A 20,984-nucleotide genomic window follows, 5' to 3' on the forward strand; every position below is an offset into this window, starting at 1 on the left:
AAAATGAGTCATTATCAAAGAGGTATATTGTTCCTTTCCAGCATTTATAAATACTGTAAAGATTGAAAAAACCCCACAAGTCTAAGGAAGTCCAGAAGTGCCATAATAAAAGCCTCAGGCCCAGAATTCAGCTCCACAAACAAGATTTTGACACATTTCATAACAATGGTCAATGTTAGAAATAAACCATGAAAAAAACAACACAAAGAATAAGTGAAAACCTGATGCAGCATATGCAAGATGTTTTGCTCCCTTTCTTTAGCAATAATATCTTCAGCAGTTTCTGTAATGCTGGTAATATCAAACCAGGATTCAAAGCTATAAAAACAAAGCAAAAAAAAAAAAAGTAATAGCTTACTTCATAGCTATTATTCTTCATTATTTAAGTATACTATTCTTCTCCTATACTGTGATTTAAGAAAAACAAAGCACTAATATCCATCATGAATAGAGGGTGAACAGGAGGTATTTCTGAAATATACCTGTCAATTCAGATGCTTGAGGTTTTAAGTGATTGGTAAAAATACTTGTACTAGTTGGAATATTCACTATGATCTATTATATTCACTCTTGCCTATGTCTTTTTCCAATATTAGTCTAACATTTTGGCAATGTTCTTCCACCTAACCTCCTACTGCTTCAGAAAAGGATCTGTCTCCCAAGGGTCCCATGTCTGCCAGCCTCAAACTGCCTTCTCCAGCACCTCAGAGAATCTCAAGCAGCACCAGGCACTTATGATTAGACAAACATCTCTTCCCCCCAGATGCTCATGTCTTAGCTCAGAGTTGAGCTTCCACTATCCACAGAGCTAATAATTAGCTAACAATTACTTCCTTCATTTCTGAAACAAGTAAGCGTGAAGGCAAGACACATTTCAAAGCCTTTGCCACCAAATAATCATACCAAATTACAACCATACCACAAAATAGCTCTTTGCATGCTGATACAAGTTTAATAATTAAAGTCACAATAATGCCCAAACAGAACAAAGGGGAGTAGTTTTCACCATCAGATCACAACCTACCTTTTCAAATCATCAAACACATCTGGCAAAAGGAAGTTAAGCAATGACCAAAGCTCTGCCAAATTGTTTTGCAGGGGAGTACCAGTCAACAGGAGTTTATTGTCTGCATTAAATCGCTTCAATTCTCTGATAAGGCGGCAGTTCATGTTTTTAATCCTGTGACCTTCATCTACTATCAGGTATTTCCAGAAGCAGTGCTGCAAAAAGAAAGGCTATTTCAGTAAATCTTAGCTTTACTCCATCAAAACATGTGCCAGATGAGCTAAGCAGCACCAATAAGGCTGTGTGATACGGCCTGTTATAAAGATTCTATTTACTGTTGTTTCTCACTTTGCCAGACTAGAAGAGCCGAGTCCAGTTAATGCCACACACATGCTTCATGGTGACTGCATTTAGAAAGCTTAGGTGATTACAATAAAACTTCTACAAGAAACTCATCTCGCTTAAACAACCATTCTGATGTTAACCATGATATTTATACACTAAGTATAGCTTTTACTCCAAGCCTCCCTCACTATCACCTACATAGAGGTAATGAAGAGAGCAGATATGCTGTAACTATCTGCTTACTTCACTTTTTGGATAGTGTTCTGTTTGAAGAACTTCTTAAGCGTAAGATTCCAGAGCCACTGCTCCCAAGGAAACAGAAGTGAATGCCAATATAAATGCTACAGTATGACATTAGTACAGGCAGCATGCAGGGTTTTTTTACTGTATTCAAAAGCATTGTTGTTAGTGATAAGGCATTTCACCCGTCCTAGGGCTTTCAGGAGAACTTAGGTACCTGCAGGGCATTTCTGTCTCGCATTGCTATTTCAAAGGAAGTAATGACCACAGGATGGATTTGCAATGATCCTTGCCGCGCGTGAATTTTACGAACCAGTTTACGACGTTCCTGCTGAGCTCCGTGATAGAGCATTAGTGGAATCTGAAAGAGAGAGGTTTAGAAGCCAGGTGAACTAAGCTCATTTAAACTTAAACAGAAGATAGTAGAGATAATTAGCTCTGTTACAAGAAGGCTGTAAATACATAGCAAGACATGGCACAGTGTGTAGTAACCACATAAACAACTACAATTAAACTGATGTTCTATATAGAGAAAGTTTCAAGGCAAAGAATTAAGAGTAAGAATTAAATAATTTGTTCTTTTAAACCTAAGGAAGAACAAGAAAAATCTTCACTTTTACCTCTGGAGTAAACCTCTTGAATTCAGACATCCAGTTTGGAAGAGTAGACAAAGGACCACATACTAAGAATGGACCTGGGACTCCTCGCTCTACCATCAGTGCTATTGTTGCAATACACTGGATCGTCTTCCCCAACCCCATTTCATCAGCTAAAATGCCATTGATACCATTTTCCCAAAGCATCTACATACAGAAAAAGAAATGTCAATGCAAAATAACCAACACACCTTAGGAATAACAGACATCTTTAGGAATGTAACACGTGTGGAAACTCTACTAGGCACATTTTATATTACAGATGAGAATATTTTCATCATGGAGAAAATCAAATACAAGCGTCTTGTAAGCCCCAGACATTCATATGTAGGTGTATGTGTTTCTACCAATTAAGTGCCTGACTAGGGCCCAAAAACCCAGAACAGTATCAAAGGAAAGGATGTAAATTAGTGTTGTATCAAAAGGCACTTCAACTGCGAGTACAGCTCACACTATCCAAATTTTTACTCATCCCAGCTCCAAAGAATTCCCTTAGCTTCTCCCTCTAAAAGATCAAGTTATTGTGCTGATGTTTCAGTTTTATCTATTCAAGTAGCTTCTGTAGGCATAGCTACTTCACCATAGGAAAAAGGTGCAATTCCTGACCAACACAGCCACCTGCTCCAGCCAAAGTTCTTTGTGCAGACATTGCCTGTTCTGACAAGCGACAGAGCAACCTCTCATAAAAGAGCAGAAAGGAAGACACAGAAGTGCTCTTTGGCTACTCTATTCACTATTCATAAAGTTTCATAAAAAAAGGTTATTATAACTGAGGGCCTAATTAGGGAAGCTGTTCCCTCCCCGCAGAAGAGGCCTGCCTTCCCTAGGCACTTCCCAGTGACAGAAGAGAGTGAGCAAGTTTAGCGGCACTCACTTGTGAGATCAGTCTAAGCCTGTCAAAACAGGATACATATGCTTGTGGGGAAGGAAAGAAAAAGAAAAAACCTAAGGGAAATACAAGATCAGCAGCAGAATGAAAATTAGTTCTGTCTGGCGCTGATAATTAAGAAGAAAAGTTGTTCTAACTTGGCTTGCAAGGAAAAAATGGGTAGAAGTTGAGTATGCATGTGGTCAATTTTTATAGCAAGTTTCTTTAGTTTTTGATTTCACAGGCTGAAGACAAACATTTTTAAAACACTGTGTTAATGTTACTAGTTAGACTCAAAGATGCAGAGAATGCAACACTCAGCTGTGTCAGGTCTGCAAGGTAGTGGGTCTTTAAATACCTATGGGCTAGGTATTCAAGCCCTTGAGAGAAAAATAGTAAGACTTTCCCTTAGTAGTGTGCATAGTCCTCCTGCTTTCACAAAGTATTTGTAAGGAGAGGCTGAAAAGAAAGTCGAGTTGAACAAGAAAATAGGTGGAGAAAGGGAAGATGGAGAACACCAACCAGAAAGTCTAAGGAAACTTTTACAAACACAAATACCCTCCCCACACTGAAACATTTTATCTGCTGCTTGACAACTTTTTTGTAACACCAGATTCTTGTATCATGAGAAATCTTTAAAGAACTGTCTCTCTCCTTCACCTTCCCTGTACCAACTATGATCAGAGACTTCTAGTGTCTCTTTCCCCTCCATTTCTGTTTCCAATCATCAACAATTGCTCCATACCCTTAGCCACTCCATGCCTTCCACTTGGTACCACCTCATTACACCACCAGTAAAAATCTTTGGCTGCTGAAAAGGCACTGGTTGTCCATTAAATCTCCGTACTGGATCAAGGAATTGCTTGGCACTGTGTCGTACAGCTTGACATAATCTATCCTTAATGACACTATTTGAGTCTCCGTTTTTCTGCAGGTCTTCTGGACACAGGTTGTCAGAAGAGCTTTCATCCTATAGAGGGAAGTTCAAGGAACACATGACAAGTGGAATGCACATCAAAGCCCAGCTAAGACATACTTTTGCCCAATTTACACCAGTCTTAATGTTCAGTGAAGTAAGCCAGCACCTGACACAAAGTCTTATTTTGAGTAACTGTTAACTCAGGAGTAGAATTATTTTTAGGATTAATAGTACTACATAGGTAGACATCAACATGCAAAATTTCAAAGCCTTATATGCATTCTTTACTCCTTATATGCATTCTTTACTCCTTTAGACCTGAAAACCAGTGATAGCTACTGAAGCTATCGGGCTTACAATTTTCTACCCAGAAAAGCAAGCAGACTTAAAACCTTCCTCACAGTGGTTGCAATTAATGAAGCTATTTCCCTTCTGTAAGCAGATTCTAGAGAATGTTGGAAAGAAAGTCATACTGTGCACATAGCTCTTAAACTACAGCTGAAGCAGAAGAGACCACACCTGTTATCTCCATGCTTGAATGCTTAAAAATGACTTAAGGTCTTATATACCAGCACAAATATTTCTTAGTAAATTCCTATTTCCTTATTTTCGAAACTACAGGCGTTCTATAAAGTATAAATACGTTGAAATTCAGTGTTTAAGAAAAAATAAGTTAGAAGTTTTCACCTTGGATTTCTGAAAATAAGTATTTAAGTGCATTCACTTGCACCACTTTTTTAAACTTCTAATTCAGGACTTTAGTATCTAGCAGAGATGTTCATTTACAGGAAAAGCTTAAAGATATAAAGTATAAAAAGCCCGCCCTCCCTTTGGGCTTCACACACTTAAACTGCAATAACATGTGCCAACATACCTGATTTTCCACTTTACTTTTTTTTGCCACTGATAATATTTCCTGGAAACAAAGAAAAAAACCTATGCTTATGCGCTTTTCAACCTTAAAGGCTACTACAATTTGTATTTCATGAGATCTTTTAAGTGAAGAATCTGGACAGATCTTTAAAAAGCTTTCCATACAACATCATTAATCATACAAGTGACTCTAAACAAGGGCACACACCAGAGAACACATTCCAATTACAAAGGGTAACTGAGAATTCAACTGGCAATGTAGTCTCTTCACAGCTTGCCTCCCTCAAAGACTTTAAAAAAAAAAAAAAAAAAAAAAAAAAGAAAAAAGCATCTGAATTCCACAGGTCTGACAACACTGCTTGTTACACAGATCTTTGCTGGAAGAAAGTTGTACGTTACAGACAGACTACTGTTGGCTGATAATCTCTGATGGCAATGTACGAGAATGTATTGCTCTAAAATACAGATGTCACACAGCAATTGCCTCACCAGTTAAAATTTGTGCTATAAAAATCCAGACAAGCCTATTTATAGTTATGGCCTACCTCTTTGGACATAATTTCTGAGATGTTGTATGTCCCATCTTCTCTCCCTCTCTTCTTTTTTGCACCTATAAGGTAACATTTGAGTTTATACAACACATCGAACATTAAAGAAACTAAAAATACCAGTACTTACAGAAGGCAGAGCCTAATACATTACCTGATTTCTCCTCTTTGCCATCAAGTGGATTTTGACCCTAGAAAATAAACATAGGATGAGGTTCATCATCTTATGCATCTCTATCGTGACACAGATAAAAAGATGTAATCAACCTCAAACCATTGCCTTTGAAAGCTTCTTGAAATACTATTAAGCAGTTTTTAAAAATACAGCAAAAAAAAGTTCCTGCTTATATTTTTTATTACTTATTCAGCATCTTGGCTGAATAAACAATCATTGCTAAAAGAAAAAACCTCCTCAAGACAAATTCAAACCATTTGCTTTAGTATAAATTAGTCAGAAACATCTCCTTAAGATGACTGTCATGGTATACAATTTTTAAGCACTTTTAAACAGTCTTATTATGGTTAAAATAAATATGGTATACTAGATAGATCCTGCAAGTCAAATACTAGCTAATCTAACTTAATCTAAACTAACTGTTTACCTACCTTGATCAAAATTGACATCATAAATTGTCAGACTTTTATTCAGAAAGTTGCATAAAATAGCTAGTTAATCTTACCTTGGCAGATTTTAACATCATCTCTCTCTTTTTTTCTAACTTCTCTTTCCTCCTCTGTTCCTAAAGAAAAAAAAAGAACAACACCCCCCCACACACACATTTCTTATCTTTCAGTAACACCCACAAGAGAACTATCCATTATAGAAGTGATAACAGGCATAGATTACATTGGTAATGTAGAGTTCTGTGTACACTAAAGACTTTGTTTTTGCAATCGCACTAAAAGCCTCTATTCTGACATAGTTTAAAATGATAAAGCAAAGCTTGGACAAGAAAGTGCAACTGCTCTGAATTCCTTGTCAGTGAATATAGTTATTTAGAAAGACTCCAACAAAGATATTCCCAATTGTAAACTCCTTAAGATCACATCTAGTGCAGTAAGTTTTCCATGTATCCAGCTCCCCTTTAACTGCTACATATTACCACTTGTGTTCATTGCGAAACAGAAAACAATGTAAGCAGCCTACAATGCCTTTAAGGAAGAAGTGCTTTCATGTCTTGAAGAATTTAAGATTTTCATTCCATCTACTATTTCTGCTTGCTGAAAGTAAAAGGACCCTGGAAAAATAGGTAAGAAACCTTGGTATTGATCAGATGGAGCAAGACTTAGTACTGAAAGATGCATTCTATCAACGCAGTAACCATGAATTCAGGCTGACAGTTAAACTAGAGAAGTATTTTAGAAAGGAGGTTCCTGCAGTCTGTCAGCATCACTTTTCTGAGAACGTTGTTGCCCTGAATCTTTTCCTAAGATTCTTCCTCTCTCTCAAGCGTACACTCGTACAAGCTTGTCCATAAAGGTACAGTAAGAAAGTTAAGATAAAGCTAGATATGAACTCAGCAACCCATGGATTTAAAAAAAAAAACAAAACCACATCAAATCATTTTATGGAAGCTCTTGTTTGGGAACAGCATGACCTCAGATCACTGTAATTTACAAATTTGTTTGACGGAGGCCTACATTAGCACCCTGAAGACACGCCTTGGTCTCCAGCAATTAACACAAATAGGCTGCACAACTTCCTATTTGTCAATTCTCTGCATCTTCTATCCTCCCTCCAGGTTTTCTAGCTCCCTTAAACTTTGTTTCTTATCTGAAATATTTATTTTCTCTTCCTAGCACTCAGGCCAACAAAAGAACTGTAAAGATATCGGTGCCACCCTTACACTGTGATTTTAAATTGTAATTCATGCTCTTCCCAGTCTGATTTATCTATGGATTTATAGAACAAATTCTGAATATTACATAAAGCACCACTTCATTCCTGGGCAGTAGTTCCAGTAGATTTTCACGTTATTATTGCAATCCTAAGAGCATTTTTACTTCAGTTCAAACAGCTGGATAGCAAAAAAACCCCCAACCAAACAGATGGCAGCCCATCTTAAGAATCCCCACTGCAGACAAGAATACACCTACCTCTAGTTGCTGCTGTTCCATTTTGGTTAGCAAGAATTTGGAATAGATGTTGCTTTTTTCAAGCAAATGTTGAAGCCTCTTATAGCGCATTTCACTTGACTCCCTGTCCCAAGAAGCACGAGCCTGGGCAACACAAAGAGACGTCAAGTCTTTACAGATGCTTCAGTTAATGCTTTTAATATAATGAAGGGTTCTTCTGCAGGGTAACTACAACTGTCTCTCACACACACAACCTTTCCCTTCAAGTTGTTATACATCTACGTACATTATACATCTATGATTCACGAGTGTATGGACTCACATATACCTATGAAGTGCTTTAAGATGAAAATAACGTGAGGGTTGCATTCACTTGTATATGTAAACAGAGCTCTACAACACACACACTTGCAGTGCAGTAACACAAGGTATTCAAGGCCTCAAAGGTGTCTCAACTCCAATTTATAGATTTAGAGCAAAGTGAAATTTATTTGCAGCCTGCAAAATTTGGGAGGAAAAAAAACCCCAACCCTACCTGGCAAAATTCAGCACAGTTTCCCAAGTGTTAGTTGGGACTCCTCCACATGCCATTTGCACAAAGGTACAGTTTTTCATTATGAACAGGATAGTCAGACAGCTACAAAACCATCATGCCTAATTCACAGAGGTCAAGTCAATTCCCAATGTGAAAACAGTAACTTCTTGCTTTGCTTACAAAACCCACACATGCTTTTAGAAGTAACTTCTGTTGAATTAGTCAAGTCTGTGCATTTAGAAGTCTGCAAATTACTCTTTAAAACTCAGATCAAGACTCCCCCCAAAAGAGAAAAAGCATTCACCTCTGCATTCACCTAACATTGCCTGTTAGATTGAGATATCAAACAAGTGAAAAGGTATAAATTAGCATCTCCAAGAGAAACCCCAGCAAGGCAAGATGCAGAGCTTTACAAGATGCTTATCTATGCCATTGCTTTCAGAAGAAACACTGGGAGAAGGGCACACTAAGACAGAAAGGCAAGGGAATCTTCTGAAACTAGATAGGCTAACAGGCAGGGAGGGAAAAAGGATATTAGCTGAATCATGGGACAAACTGTGTGACATAGAAAAGGGGGAGCCTGTTTCTCTCCCCCAGAAATCAGACCTTTATTTTCCACAAACAGTACTCCATGTCATTCTTATCAGGTAGCTATCATCGTATTCTTTTATGAGAGGAAGATCTATCTCGACAAGTTCTTTGGGGGAAGAGATTGCCTTCTTGTGATTCTCCATACAGTTTTTATTTGCTTCTGCTCTCCCTAATCCATGTTTTTTCCTTCAGATGAAAAGTACCTGAGCTCAGAAAGATCAACCCTTTATGGCAATGCCAAGACAGAATATCATTAACACTAAGCTACTTCATTCAGCAAATTGCTATTGCTCACTTTACTGGAGTGAACACAGTATCATTCCATTAATTGGTCAATCTGAAGGACTGTTCCCTTGACCAACTGCAAAAATTTCAAGGGAAAACCAAACCTCAGAGATGATGAACAGCATTGAACTTATGATTTCTCCACTTTGTCTTTTGACTCAATTTTCAAGCCAACAGAGTGAGGGGTTTTTTCCCCTTTTTGACTGAAAAGGTCAAAAATTTGCCACTCTTTCATCACTTTACATTCTTATATATTTGCATAATGGTATTTTGCCTTCAGCTCACAGAAGGAACAAATGACTCTTTTGTTGAACTGCTGTACAAATCACCTGGCAGGGAGTTTGCCGAAGTGACAAGGACCAAAGTGACAAGCATAAAAACCCCAGAAGCTTCAAGAACATCAACTGCCCCCAGATGCCAGTAAACCTGGGTTTAACAACACAGGTAATTTCCCTTAGTCTGACTGGTCCCAGACTGCACAGAGAAAGCATGATAGAAACACACAGGACAATGGAGTGATACCCTTGTTAAAGGTAAGCTCTGTGAATTCTCAAGAAATGGAGAGAACGCAAAAAAACCCAGACCTATCACATTATAGCATTGTTACAGAAGTTGTTAGTTGTGAAAGAAATTAAATCCTAAGTCCTTTTCTCAATACTTCCAGTACAATAAGATAATTTTCTCTACAGGGGTTTCCTCCTTACCCTCCAAAAGCATTGCCTCCAAATTTTTAGTTCTAAGTCTGATCAAGGAATACCTGAAGAGAAGTTCAGACAGGCTCTATCATGACTTATTGCTTGCAAGAAAGAAGATTATGAGACTTCGGGGAAAATAAAGTATTATTTTCTAACTACAGTATCAGAAAATGCAGCAGCCTAAAAACATACCTTTATAAATCACAACTTTTTTTGGTGAAAAGATAAAGAGTAACTAAAATTAGTTCCAGGCCTTAGAAACTGTATTTTTCATGCCCTTAGAATAATGCTTCAGTTTTTAAGACATCAGTCTCGGGTGGGCCAAATACAAAGCTATGTAATTAACAGAAAAGGGGAAAATGAGAGCACTCTGAAAGACAGGAAAAAAATCCAACCCAAACACACTGATTTCTCCAGTATTTTGAGTAATAGCATTAGTTCTTTAGAATACAATTCCCAGAAGAGCATTTAAGAGAAGAGTTCTTTCAAGCTTGTATTTCCTTATGCCTGAAATACAATACCTACATAGCATTCTGATACCTTGATAATTTGTATCGGCACAGGTCTAGAAGCATCATGTTTTCATGTTCTCTCTCCAGAACAGATTGGTTAATATCAACCAATGCTTAATATCAACATTTGAAAACATTCACAGCAAGAGAGAAATTAAATGTAGTAACGATTATGTCATTTGTGTTAGGCATGTATCATTTCCTTGAAGCAGTCTACATTTCCTGCAACATAAGCAAACAGAAGTACACAAACCAAACATTAACTCTCAGGATGATTACATATACGTTTCTCCTGGCAGCAACGGCAGCTCAAGCAGCTCCTGCTCCCCTCTACTTCAGGGTGCCTGAACAACTGCATGCGGGAAAGAGCAGGAGAGCAGACCAGGAAAGTGACTGGCATAAACCCAATCCTTTTTGGCTAGGCTTTTTAAGCTAGGCTACTTACTTGATGCAGTTCAGTTGCGGCCTTCAAACACCGCTGCAAAGAGAATGAGCTGCCAGTGACAGCAGCTGCCTAAACTACACCTGCTACCAAAAGAAACTCATAACCGGCCTTATTTCTGGAAAAGATAAATGGTATTTATAGAATTGTCCTGCAGAGGTCTAATCAGGTCGTTTGTTTGGTGGGTTTTTTTAATAAAATGAGGAGAAAAAAAGAGGAAAAGAAGTGTCATGTACACATACAGAAAACGAAAACAAAAAAATCTTGCCTTTAATATTTCAGACAGAAATTCAGAAGAATGTGAACTTACTATCCTTCCTGAAATCAGCTTACTTTAAAGGCACGATACCTTAGATTTTTAGGCTCAGAACGACAAAAGTAAAGAGGTAATCTTCTCATTGCAAACTTAAATGCGTATAAAATGCAGCAGGCTTCTTGCTGACTGCAAGAGTCCACCGTTAACCTTCAAAAACAAACAACAAAAAAAAAAAAAAAAAAAAGAGAAGCCTCCCGTGGATGATCAAAGGCGCTTGTGAATCACAGCCACCGCCCGGAACTTTAACAACCCCTCACGTTTGTTTGTTTTGAAATCAAAGGCGCTGCACGACACCCGGCCGCGGCCCACAGCCCCCGCGTGGACTAACGGCGCGGGGGCACGGCGCTCAGACCCAGACCCAACGGCTCGCCCCCCGCGGGGCAGCCCCACCTCGCCGCCCCCTCACCCTCTCCAGCATCTGCCGCTCCTTCTCCAGCCCCGCCGCCTCCAGCTGCTCCTCCTCCTTCAGCATGGCCGGCGTGATCACCGCCGCCTCCGCCTGCTCCCCCATCTCCGCTCCCAGCGGTTCTGCAACGAGCGCATGGGTGGTTGGTTACCCGCGGGTGGCTGGTTACCCGCGGGGGCCCCCCCCGCCCGCCGCCCCGAGCTCTCACCGCCGCTGCTCGCCGTGTTCTGGGCCGGCATGGCGGCGCACCGGGGCCGTTGGGCGCGAGGTGGTGCGGCACGCGCAGCCACCACCGTCCGGCGCACCCCGCCGAACTCCCGCGCTGCCCACCTCGCCGCGCGCCGCCCGCCCGCCTCGCGAGACCAAAAACCGCGCGCTGCCCCAGCCGCGCGAGAGGCGGCGCCGCTCTCGCGAGGCCGCTCGCTCCGCCCCCTCCCGGGACCGCCCGGAGGCCATCTTGACTGCTGGCAGGCGACGCGGCCGCCCGGGCGTCGTTGCAGCTCAGCTTCGCCCCGCCCCGCTCCGCTCCCCGCCGCGGCGCCGGTTCCGCGGGCAGCTCCTCGGGCCCGCCCCTGGTCGCCGGTGCTCCGCCTCGGGCCTCAGTGCTGAAGCGCTCTTGGGCCTGCCTGTCCAGCGTGGGGCCTCCACACGCTGCGGTGAGCCCGGGGCCTGCGGGGCCTCGGCCGCGCTGACGGTCGTTGTTTCGGTGAACGCGCGCTTCTGGCCCTGCGGTGTACAGCCCGCCCTCAAAGAGCCGGCGCAGGCCGGTGCCGTCAGCAGCTGTCGGCCAGGCACAGCGTGATGAAACTGCCTGGGCTTCATCGTCCTGCTTCCCTCTGGCAGCGGGAGCGGCACCGGTACACGTCTCTGGATCTCCGCCCAGAGAGTATGGACATAGCAGGGGCCGATTGTCTGTCTCCGTTAGTGCAAGGACCGACTTACTTGAACACTTCTGATTTGTGCCACGAGAGGGCAGAGGAGCGCTTAAAACCCGAGTGAGAGCTGTGCTCCCCTCAACCGATGGAAACCCCTCTTCCCAAGGCATAGGCTACGTCAAAGTAAATGTTTCTAGTGTTCAGAACAAAAACACTTTAGCTTCAGCTAAATAACACAAGCTGTCCAAATAACTTTGGGCTTATCACCTCAGATCCATTAAAAAATGCTGTGCTAGTAATGTCTTGCACCTGACTCTCAAAGGGATCACTCTTTTAAACTCGCTCCACACACATGGGGACCAGAGCTCCTGGTTCTAAAAAAAGACCTAGAAGGGGAGAGAGGGGGAGGAAAGGAGAAGCAGAAGAACAAACAAGTCTAGTAATAACTGAGGTGGATGGCATTCTTGTCATTCCCAAAGCCTTAGAGGCTGATTCTGGATGGTGTAATGTGGTTTATGGAAAAGTGATTCTGTTTTGCAAGGCATAGTTTGGAGGCTAAGTCGAGACAGTTCTGCATTGATGTGAGGGAACGTTAGCAAGGAGGAATGTTACTACCCCCCCAATAAAGTTATTTTATTGGCATTGTGGCAATTGAATGCAGCCTTTTCCAAGCTTCTGTTTCACTTGCAACTATTCTCAAGACACCACAGTGAATAAAGAAAGAAAACCTTTTATTTTCTAAGGCACCTTTCATTCTGTGGGACCTAAAGTGCTTTCCAAACCATACTGTTAGAGTAGAATAATCACCTAGATGACAACTGAAGTGAATCCAAGCTGGAATATGATGGTGGTTTAAGTGCCTCCCAACACCAGTTGTGGGCAGGAAGCAGGGATGAAGGTGTAACTAGAACTTCAGGAGCACTCAGGAAAATGAAATTGCAAAGATTTCGGCTGGGATATAAATGTTAACACCTCTACTTCTTTTAAAAAACACCATAAGATCTGTCCTGCCCAGAAATTCTAAGCAGCACAATTTATATCTTTTATCCAAAGAAAATAAACCTCTCAGTAAAACACGTAATAGAATACAAATGTTCCATCTCACTCCTGTATCCATACACGTTATTTTGTAATATCATTAAAACCATTTTTGGAATTGTGAGACAGTGAGACATATACCACCTTACCTCAGATTATCACTTAAATCAGACAATTTTGTTTCAGCCACTTCCTGCTCTGCCCAGCACTGTGTCTGTAAGCTGTTTGGGGCAGGAAGGGGTTTGCTGGTGGGTAGTGGAGTTGTGGCTCCCTGTGGACAGCTCAGCATCACGACTGCCATTCGTTTTTGCAGGGAGAGACTGTGCTGTTGTGTAGCAACCCTCACCCTCCCTCCCACGACCACCGCTGTGGCTGCATCCACTCCTGGCCCAGAACCCCCTGCTATGGCCTGCAACAGGAGAGTGGCTCTGTCAGCTTCTAGGGGAGTATTTGCCTTTGTGCGCAGGGTGTTTCTGTGTTCACCTAGTCATAATTTAGGGCTGGAATATTATTTTCCCTGTTTATTGGTAAAAGTAATCAGAAATAAATGACAGAATGGTAATTAATTAGCCATCTCTTTGGTGACATTCAGATATCCAATACCCACAAAACTTGATGCAGCAAAAGACTTTGTAGAACATGCCTTTTAAAAAAATATTCCAGGTAAATGCTAGCAGATCAGTCAGTAGTGGCTGGAGCCTGTTGCACACATACCATGGTCTGGTTTTAACATCCCACAGACAGACAGACACTTAGAAGGGGAGTGTGCAAAAGATTCATGTCCAGTCTTGCAGACAAGGGCACTTACTTACCCTGGCTTAGCACACGTGGATAAGGTGAGGCCAACAAACATGCTCCTCCAGATCCAGCTATCCCTGTGGAATGAGTAAGTGCTGCTTGTCACTGCTCCTCTCCAACTGCTCTCGAGACTGAGACTTCAGTATTTGATATTAATGGTCTGAGGTAACAAGGAGAATGATCAGATCATCATACAGATGATTGTGTAAATTGTTCATGGGGTAGATTCTTAGGGGTTGGGAGCAGGGCTATTTCCACTAGCAAAGGATGTTAAATGGGCAGAGCTGGTAGCACCTTCCGTAAGTGTAGCAGGATCCAGAAAACAATGTGTCTGCATGGCATAAATCTCCACTCGCTGCTTAGCCCAAGCAAAGAGGTTGTAACATGTAGTTTCTATCCAGAAGCAATTTCTTTTACCTCAGTAGTCAGCGACTTGTTACTGCAGTGCAGAAAGTCACCAGTCCATCACCTTTTGTTTCAGAAGATGAAAGTCCCTCATAACGCACCTGGACACTTATACAGTATAATGCAAGGTGCGGAGAAAGATGAACCCAGTGGCACAGAGGGGACTGGGGGAAATTACAGTGCAAGAAAGCAGATAAGAGTTAGAAAAATGCAGTTTGTAAACAAAGACAGTTCTGTTCTCAGGTTGGCCAAGTGGCTGCTGCTAGGTCTCAGTAACCCTGGGTTGTCACCTTTGAGATTTACTTGTCACTCTGGTATGCAATACAAGAATGCGTGTCATTTCATCATGTTCCTTGCCTGTCCAGGTTGCCTAACTAATTTACTACAAACTGTAAAAGTAGTTCCTTGTACTAATTGCCCTGTGTGCTGAATGACAGGAAGAGGAAGCTGGGACTTTGAAGTAAGATGGTTTTCCCTAGATAAGTGAGACGTACAGATTCAGCCTATTTTGCCCCTGTTTTACTCTTTCACAATATATCTAAAAGTCTTTCCTCTTCCTGAACAAATGAGAAAGTCTCCAAAGCACTGTGGCAGACAGCAGTGGCATCCCTGAAGTCTGCTCACTGATCTTCAAATTTAAATTTATTTTTAATCCCCCCCGCCCCCCTTTTTTTCTTAAAAATCAATGACTGCTAAAATGCAGAAGTAGCAGCCACAGACACCCTGCTCTTCCTGATAGTAACAACCCATACTTGCTATGGCTAAAAGAGGTATTGTAGCAGGATCCTCTTCTCCATCCACAAGCACAACCTTGAGGTGGTCAGAAATTTCAGAGATTATCAAGATCAGTGGATTGGCAAGTTTAACTAAATCTCCTGTAACTTAGAGTTAAACTTCCAGCTGGGAGATGTGTAGGAAAAAAGCACTGAAGGATCTGGGGTCTCAGCAGGTAACAAGCATGCTATATATACAATAACGCTAGATGGCTGCACAGTCTCCAAGAAACTGCTGTTGCCTTCAAGTTTAATTATGTAGCTTGTGGGCCTGAAATCTATAAGGTAAGATGTGTTGATCAGTGAAGTAGAAGCATGTTTGTGTGCCAGCCCCTCTGTGTTGGTAAGCAATCAAGTTCTTTGAGATGGCAGTCAGAGCGGCAAGGTACTAGGAATGGCATTTGCTGATGGCTGAACTGAAACATTCCACCAAATAATGAGAATATCATACTACAGCGATGCAGCCTTCCTCCAGATTTGCTGTATCTTTGTCAGCAGGAGCTGAACCAAATGCAAAGCAGCTCCTGAGATGCCCATTTCCAACCTGGCCTTTTGAGAAACCTGAAATCCCTGTAAATGCCAAGAAAAGGGTACGGTGTGCAGAGGGAGGCAGAAACCTCTATGGCCATCCAGCTTTAATCAGCTGTATTTGTTTGTTCATAAAGACATCTAAATAACACCACCCACCATTCTGTACATCAACATCCCAAGGTTTTTTGCCATACAGCTCTCAGTTTTCTAGCTCCTGCTGCAGCATGCAGCCCAGACAAGACCAAGCAGGATTAGAGTTGTCAGGGAAAAGGATTGATGGCATGATGTTATGCTTCAGCAGGTAAGCAGTTCTCTTGGGGGCCAGCATCCTTCCTTAAAAAGCTGCTGCAAAAATGACAAAAAAATCACCACATTAGTCTGACAGTTACAATGAGCTCTTAGCCTAGTGTTTGAATACACAGCTTTTATTCATGCATTGCTTAAAAGATTGCTTGTGTTTTTTCACTATGATTAGGTCTGGATGTTACAGCACTTCTGCTTGTACCTGAGCATATGACATCTGCTAAGAAATGACAGTTTTATCCAGCTCATCACCTGGTCCAAATCTTTCAAGTGTAAGTTCTGTCAGAAATGTGTTTCCTGGCTTACAGTTGGGTAACTGTAACAAAATCCTCTCCTAGTTTCTCTGCCTGTAACTGTTTGACTCTTTGCAATGATTTGTGGCTGTGCATTCACACAGGCACCAACTTCATGCACGATGAGAAACAGCACTCATCCTGATAACCTTCTGCTCCAGAACTACAGGCTGCTCTCACTTGATGTGAATACATACTAGGATCAGAGCTTATGGCTTCCTTCCCAGGTACCCCAGGTAAGCAAGGTGGCTCCAAACCCTGGAAGGCATGGGACAAAGGTTGGGGAGCCAAACCCAATGCCATGGGACAAAGCTCCTGGTCCCTAAACCACACCTTTGCTTGTGGCTGCAAGAAATGAAAATGTTACAGGTAATGCAGAGAGGGAGAGCACAGAAATCCTGCTGTGCTGCAGCTTGCTACCTGCCCAGCACTCTTGCCAATCTGCCAGTGACGCCTGGGGGTCACAGCATGACTGACTGCAGCCTGTGACCCTCTGGATACTGGGAGTTCACAGTCTGTTTCTAAGGGATCTGGAAAAGCTGATCACAGGGTGCAGCTTTGCATGTGCTGCTCAGCAACCCACAGAGGTGTGGGCTCAGAGACAGTCCTTGCCTACGTTTGAACATGCCAACTCCCTGCTTCTCCTCATGGTCAGAGTCAACTCCAACCAGAAATGATTACATTTTTGAGTGTCACATGAGACAATGACCTCTAAGTCATGCTAAAGGAAAACTCTTGTGAAATTTTTGCTGGCAGGCAAAGGGGGAACACAAACATCTGTGAGCTCAATGTACCAAACATGCATATTGAGATCTTACTACAGGTTGGGAGTACAGAGTGGGGAGACATGTATGTACAGGCAAACCCCAGCACTGATGACGTGAGAGTGGTCCAAGCACCACGATATTCACAAACCTCTGTCCATGGGTAGTAAATCAGCTCCTTCTTTTGTGGCTTTTGATCACTGTGATTCAGCCACATTGCATGACAGCTGGTTTGCATGAGATGATCATCTTGTGTTTTTGTAAATCCTTCAGAACTGGGCTAGCTACAAGCTTTATCATCAGGCAAATGTTCTTTACCCATTTAATTGTCATTACAAATATCAGGAAATGCTGTGTCATCAGCAAGACCATGGTTTAATGCCAGCAGTAAGGAGCACCAGATTCCTGTTCACATCACCTTCTTGAAGGCCTCTTGAACTACAGCCATGGTGGAAAGGGACCTGTCAGTGCCATTAAGAACCTTTTCCCAGGGCTTAGTCAACACCTCCTTTACTAGGCTTAGATTGTCTTCAGGGGAATCTACTTTGTACATGGTTTGTCTGCAATTGTACTTACTAATGCGATTTATTTGTTTTGTAATACAGGACCCAAAATTCACTTAGTCCATGGCATGCAGACAGTAAAGGGAAGTTACTATCTCATTTGAAATCCCGTTCCTTCTGATTCCTCCATACTCAGTTTTTTGATGACTCAGAAGGGACTTCCACCCTGCAAGAGCATATTGATCTCCAACAACAGGCAGCAATATACACAGACCCAGAGTCTCCAGCCTGATAAGTCCAGCATGTGCCAGAGCTGTGGGATCAGGCAGCCACAAATGGCTCCCTGCAACCTGGGTGGGGTGGAGAGCCCAGCCTGTAATACATGCTTTTAGCATATCTGCTGAGAAGTGAAACTCCCTTCCCTCACGCTCACCATAGCACAAAGGTATTTTGGATCCTACAAAAGGCATGCCAAAAATCAAATTTCTTTCCAGCAATAAAGAGAATGAGGAATGTGTGTAGCTGGTCTGTTGGGCGCAAAGGGGGAGATGATTAATCACCGGTGAGGGAGGATGACTGTAGATGGCAAGTCAGCATCTCTGGGTGTTTTGTTTTTCCTCCCCTCATCCCTTTCTCCTTTTAAAATGAATTTTAAGAGATTGTTTACAGTAGAGTCCCCTCTGCATGCTTTGGCATCTTGTCTGAACTCAGCAAGTCCCATCCTTTCTGCCAGCATTCAGGAAACACTGGTCTAGAAGACAGAGCCTTCCTTGAAGACAAACCAAGGGGTGCAGTGGTTCCGAAGCAGCTGTAGGTGAGGCCTTGGAGAGGGGCTGAGATGGCCAGCAAAACATCCAGGGGTAACTGGAGGGAATCCCAGCCTCAGTGAACCCACTAAGTATTTTGCCATGTCAGCACATATCCTCTTCTCATCAAATTTCTGTCAAAATTCCCAGGATTTCACCTGAGATTTTCTGCACCTCTAGAATCTGCTGTTCATGAAGCTTCTGCTGTGATCCAGTCAGACTGCACAGTCCAAGAATGAATGAGTCAACATAAGGGATGAGCAGAAGACAAGCCATGATAAGTGGTAGCCTAGTGATGCTCTTCTTTTTTAACTCCCAAGTCACAGAAAGCATTACAGTACAGACTACATGTGGAAACAACACAGGGTAAGCTACAGGTCCTATGCTGGTCGAGATCTTGCACTTGGATTTAAATGTAAAACTAGAGTTTTCATGCAACTACAGTCATTAAGGGTCATGTAGTATTCACTGAATAATAGAGATGCTAATATTTGCTCCTGGATTAAATTCTCAGATCAGTTTCTGCCCTATGGTTTCAGCTGGATACACAGTTTTCCACTTTGTCTCAAACTCTTGACTGGGAGTGAGGCATTTCCTTTAATGCTGTTACACTGAGACCAAGATCTATCTCATTTATAAAGTACTCCAGATTCACAGAGAATGGGAAGTGCTATAAAGGGGTGAAAGTGCAGATTTTCCCTCTTTCTTTTAGGTAAGAGAAGAGGAAAACCCCACCAAGCTTCTCTCAGAAGATTTTATGCTGTGGTCTTGATCCTGAAAAGGCAGAAATACTAACAAAGCCAGTGGTTTTCATCCAAAGAAAGGTTTTTAGGTAGCTTTGATAAAAAGTGTATCTACAGCTGTCTTTCTGGTATGAACCCACTCTTTAACCTTAGTGCTGGGTACATAAGTAGAGCTCCCACATGGACCTATAGATGCATCTAATTAATACAGGCCTCGCAGGAGAGAGTGGTGCTAGGTAGGAGATGGTCCACTACAGATCAAGTGACCTCACCCTCTGTGGGGCAAGCCTGTAGCATCCTAGGGTGTTGTGCAATGTAACACAGGTACTGTGGGGCTAGCACTGACCTTTCTCTTTTCCTGAAACACTAAACGTTGGCCCTAGGACCTAAGCAGGAATCACCAGGAACTGTGAAAAATTGGGATGCTACTGTGCAAGTCATACGAGTGCAGCTCATCGGTCATTACAGTACTCTGCTCACGTGGAAACAACCCAGGATCAGTAAATTGGGCTTACAGCAAAAAGCCAAAGAAATCTGAGCATTGTGGACTGACATAATTAGGTGCCAGACAGGAGGGCTCAGGACATATTGTACAGACTATTTGTAAAGACACGTTCCTGGCGTTCTGAGTCCATAAATAATGTTTGCGAAAAGGTATTAGGTGCCTTCCCCAAGGGCTGCCAGAAAAAAGGAATAAGCAGACCAGAAGGAGCTTAGGCACATTCCAGTTTGGGGAGGAGAAAGAGGCTGCAAAGACATCTCTAGCAGACTTATTACAGTACCTTTATGATATGTTTGCCTTTTCTTACCCAGAGGGCAGGGGTGGGGGAAATATGATTCCTCGCTCTGACAACAGTGGAGATCGAATGCTGTATCTGTATGGACAGCAGTCTCTTCTGTTGGAGCCACTCCCGCAAAGGTGTCTTGAGCCAGACTGACAGCAGCCAGAGGGGGTTCTGGCAACTGCTCATATCCCAGGGAAGTGGCAAGTATATGAACCGATCACATCAAACTTGGGAGAAAGTGGGGGGAATGAGGAAAGTGTTTGGATCTGTGTAAACAAATCTTCTCTTGCTCCTTTCTTATTTACAAGGTTGATCCAGGGCAAAGCGTCACCTCTTCAACCCAAACAAAGCAGCACCATGCAGGGAGCACCACAAGTCTGCCAATGTCCTCGCTGTGATCCTGCAGGGGCCTTGAAGAACTCACAGTTAAAAGAAATGGATCGCAATGATAAAAGAGAGTTATCTTCGCTTTATCATCATGTGCTCAGTAAACTCCCATGAAAACTTAGCAAATTCCCCCTGCTGCTTCCCCAAATGCCTGTGCCTCAGGCCCAAACTCAGTTACCCCTTTAATCCTGTGCAGGAGATCTAAGATCAAAGTTGGTGGGACTTTGTTTCATCGCAGCTATTCCCAGCGCCATCCCTGGAATTCAGACAGCTGCTGGTTTTCATTCCTCAGCCATGGGGTAGCCAGATCTGACACTTCAGTGTTAACCCCTGGGTTTGGCACGAATTATGAACTGGAGTCTGTCTCCTGAAAACTCCCCTGCTCTGTGGAAGATAACTCACCTTCACTATGGTACCCTGTGGGGATAAATTGTTCACTGGTGTTTGCCCCATGGGTACCAACATTTCAGTGGCAAAGGAAGTGATCCCTATGCATTCTGGGATCTTCTGAGATGGAAGGTGATCTATAACTGTCTATTATATTATCCCCAGGAGAGGGGGAAGAGAATTGAAAACATCAAACATTTACTGGAAAAAATAAGACCAGCCCTGTATTTAATCAAAACATTTTTTTTTGTTCCATTTGTAATTATTTCCATCCAATGGA

At 42.4% G+C, this 20,984-nt stretch overlaps 1 protein-coding gene across 8 annotated transcripts in view; it reads right to left on the reverse strand.

Moving 5' to 3' along the window:
• HELLS (helicase, lymphoid specific) overlaps nucleotides 1-20,984 on the reverse strand; it is a 71,147-nt gene that overhangs the window by 14,518 nt on the left and 35,645 nt on the right. For 4 of the 8 annotated variants that reach the window (XM_052798590.1, XM_052798588.1, XM_052798587.1 and 1 more), the window contains 10 exons: nucleotides 7,553-7,675; nucleotides 6,136-6,195; nucleotides 5,610-5,646; nucleotides 5,453-5,517; nucleotides 4,909-4,950; nucleotides 3,861-4,085; nucleotides 2,212-2,394; nucleotides 1,809-1,952; nucleotides 1,025-1,221; nucleotides 222-318 (listed from right to left, as the gene is read on the reverse strand). In XM_052798590.1, coding sequence (XP_052654550.1) covers nucleotides 222-318; nucleotides 1,025-1,221; nucleotides 1,809-1,952; nucleotides 2,212-2,394; nucleotides 3,861-4,085; nucleotides 4,909-4,950; nucleotides 5,453-5,517; nucleotides 5,610-5,646; nucleotides 6,136-6,195; nucleotides 7,553-7,642 — 1,140 coding nt within the window. In that variant the 5' untranslated portion in view covers nucleotides 7,643-7,675. Of the gene's footprint in view, nucleotides 1-221; nucleotides 319-1,024; nucleotides 1,222-1,808; nucleotides 1,953-2,211; nucleotides 2,395-3,860; nucleotides 4,086-4,908; nucleotides 4,951-5,452; nucleotides 5,518-5,609; nucleotides 5,647-6,135; nucleotides 6,196-7,552; nucleotides 7,676-10,177; nucleotides 10,372-10,940; nucleotides 11,055-11,313; nucleotides 11,436-11,521; nucleotides 11,669-20,984 lie in introns of those variants that run through there. The other 4 variants (XM_052798583.1, XM_052798591.1, XM_052798589.1 and 1 more) reach the window with 3 other exon arrangements.

The sequence above is a fragment of the Harpia harpyja genome, chromosome 10 (genome assembly GCF_026419915.1).
Source record: "Harpia harpyja isolate bHarHar1 chromosome 10, bHarHar1 primary haplotype, whole genome shotgun sequence".
Lineage (NCBI taxonomy): Eukaryota > Metazoa > Chordata > Aves > Accipitriformes > Accipitridae > Harpia > Harpia harpyja.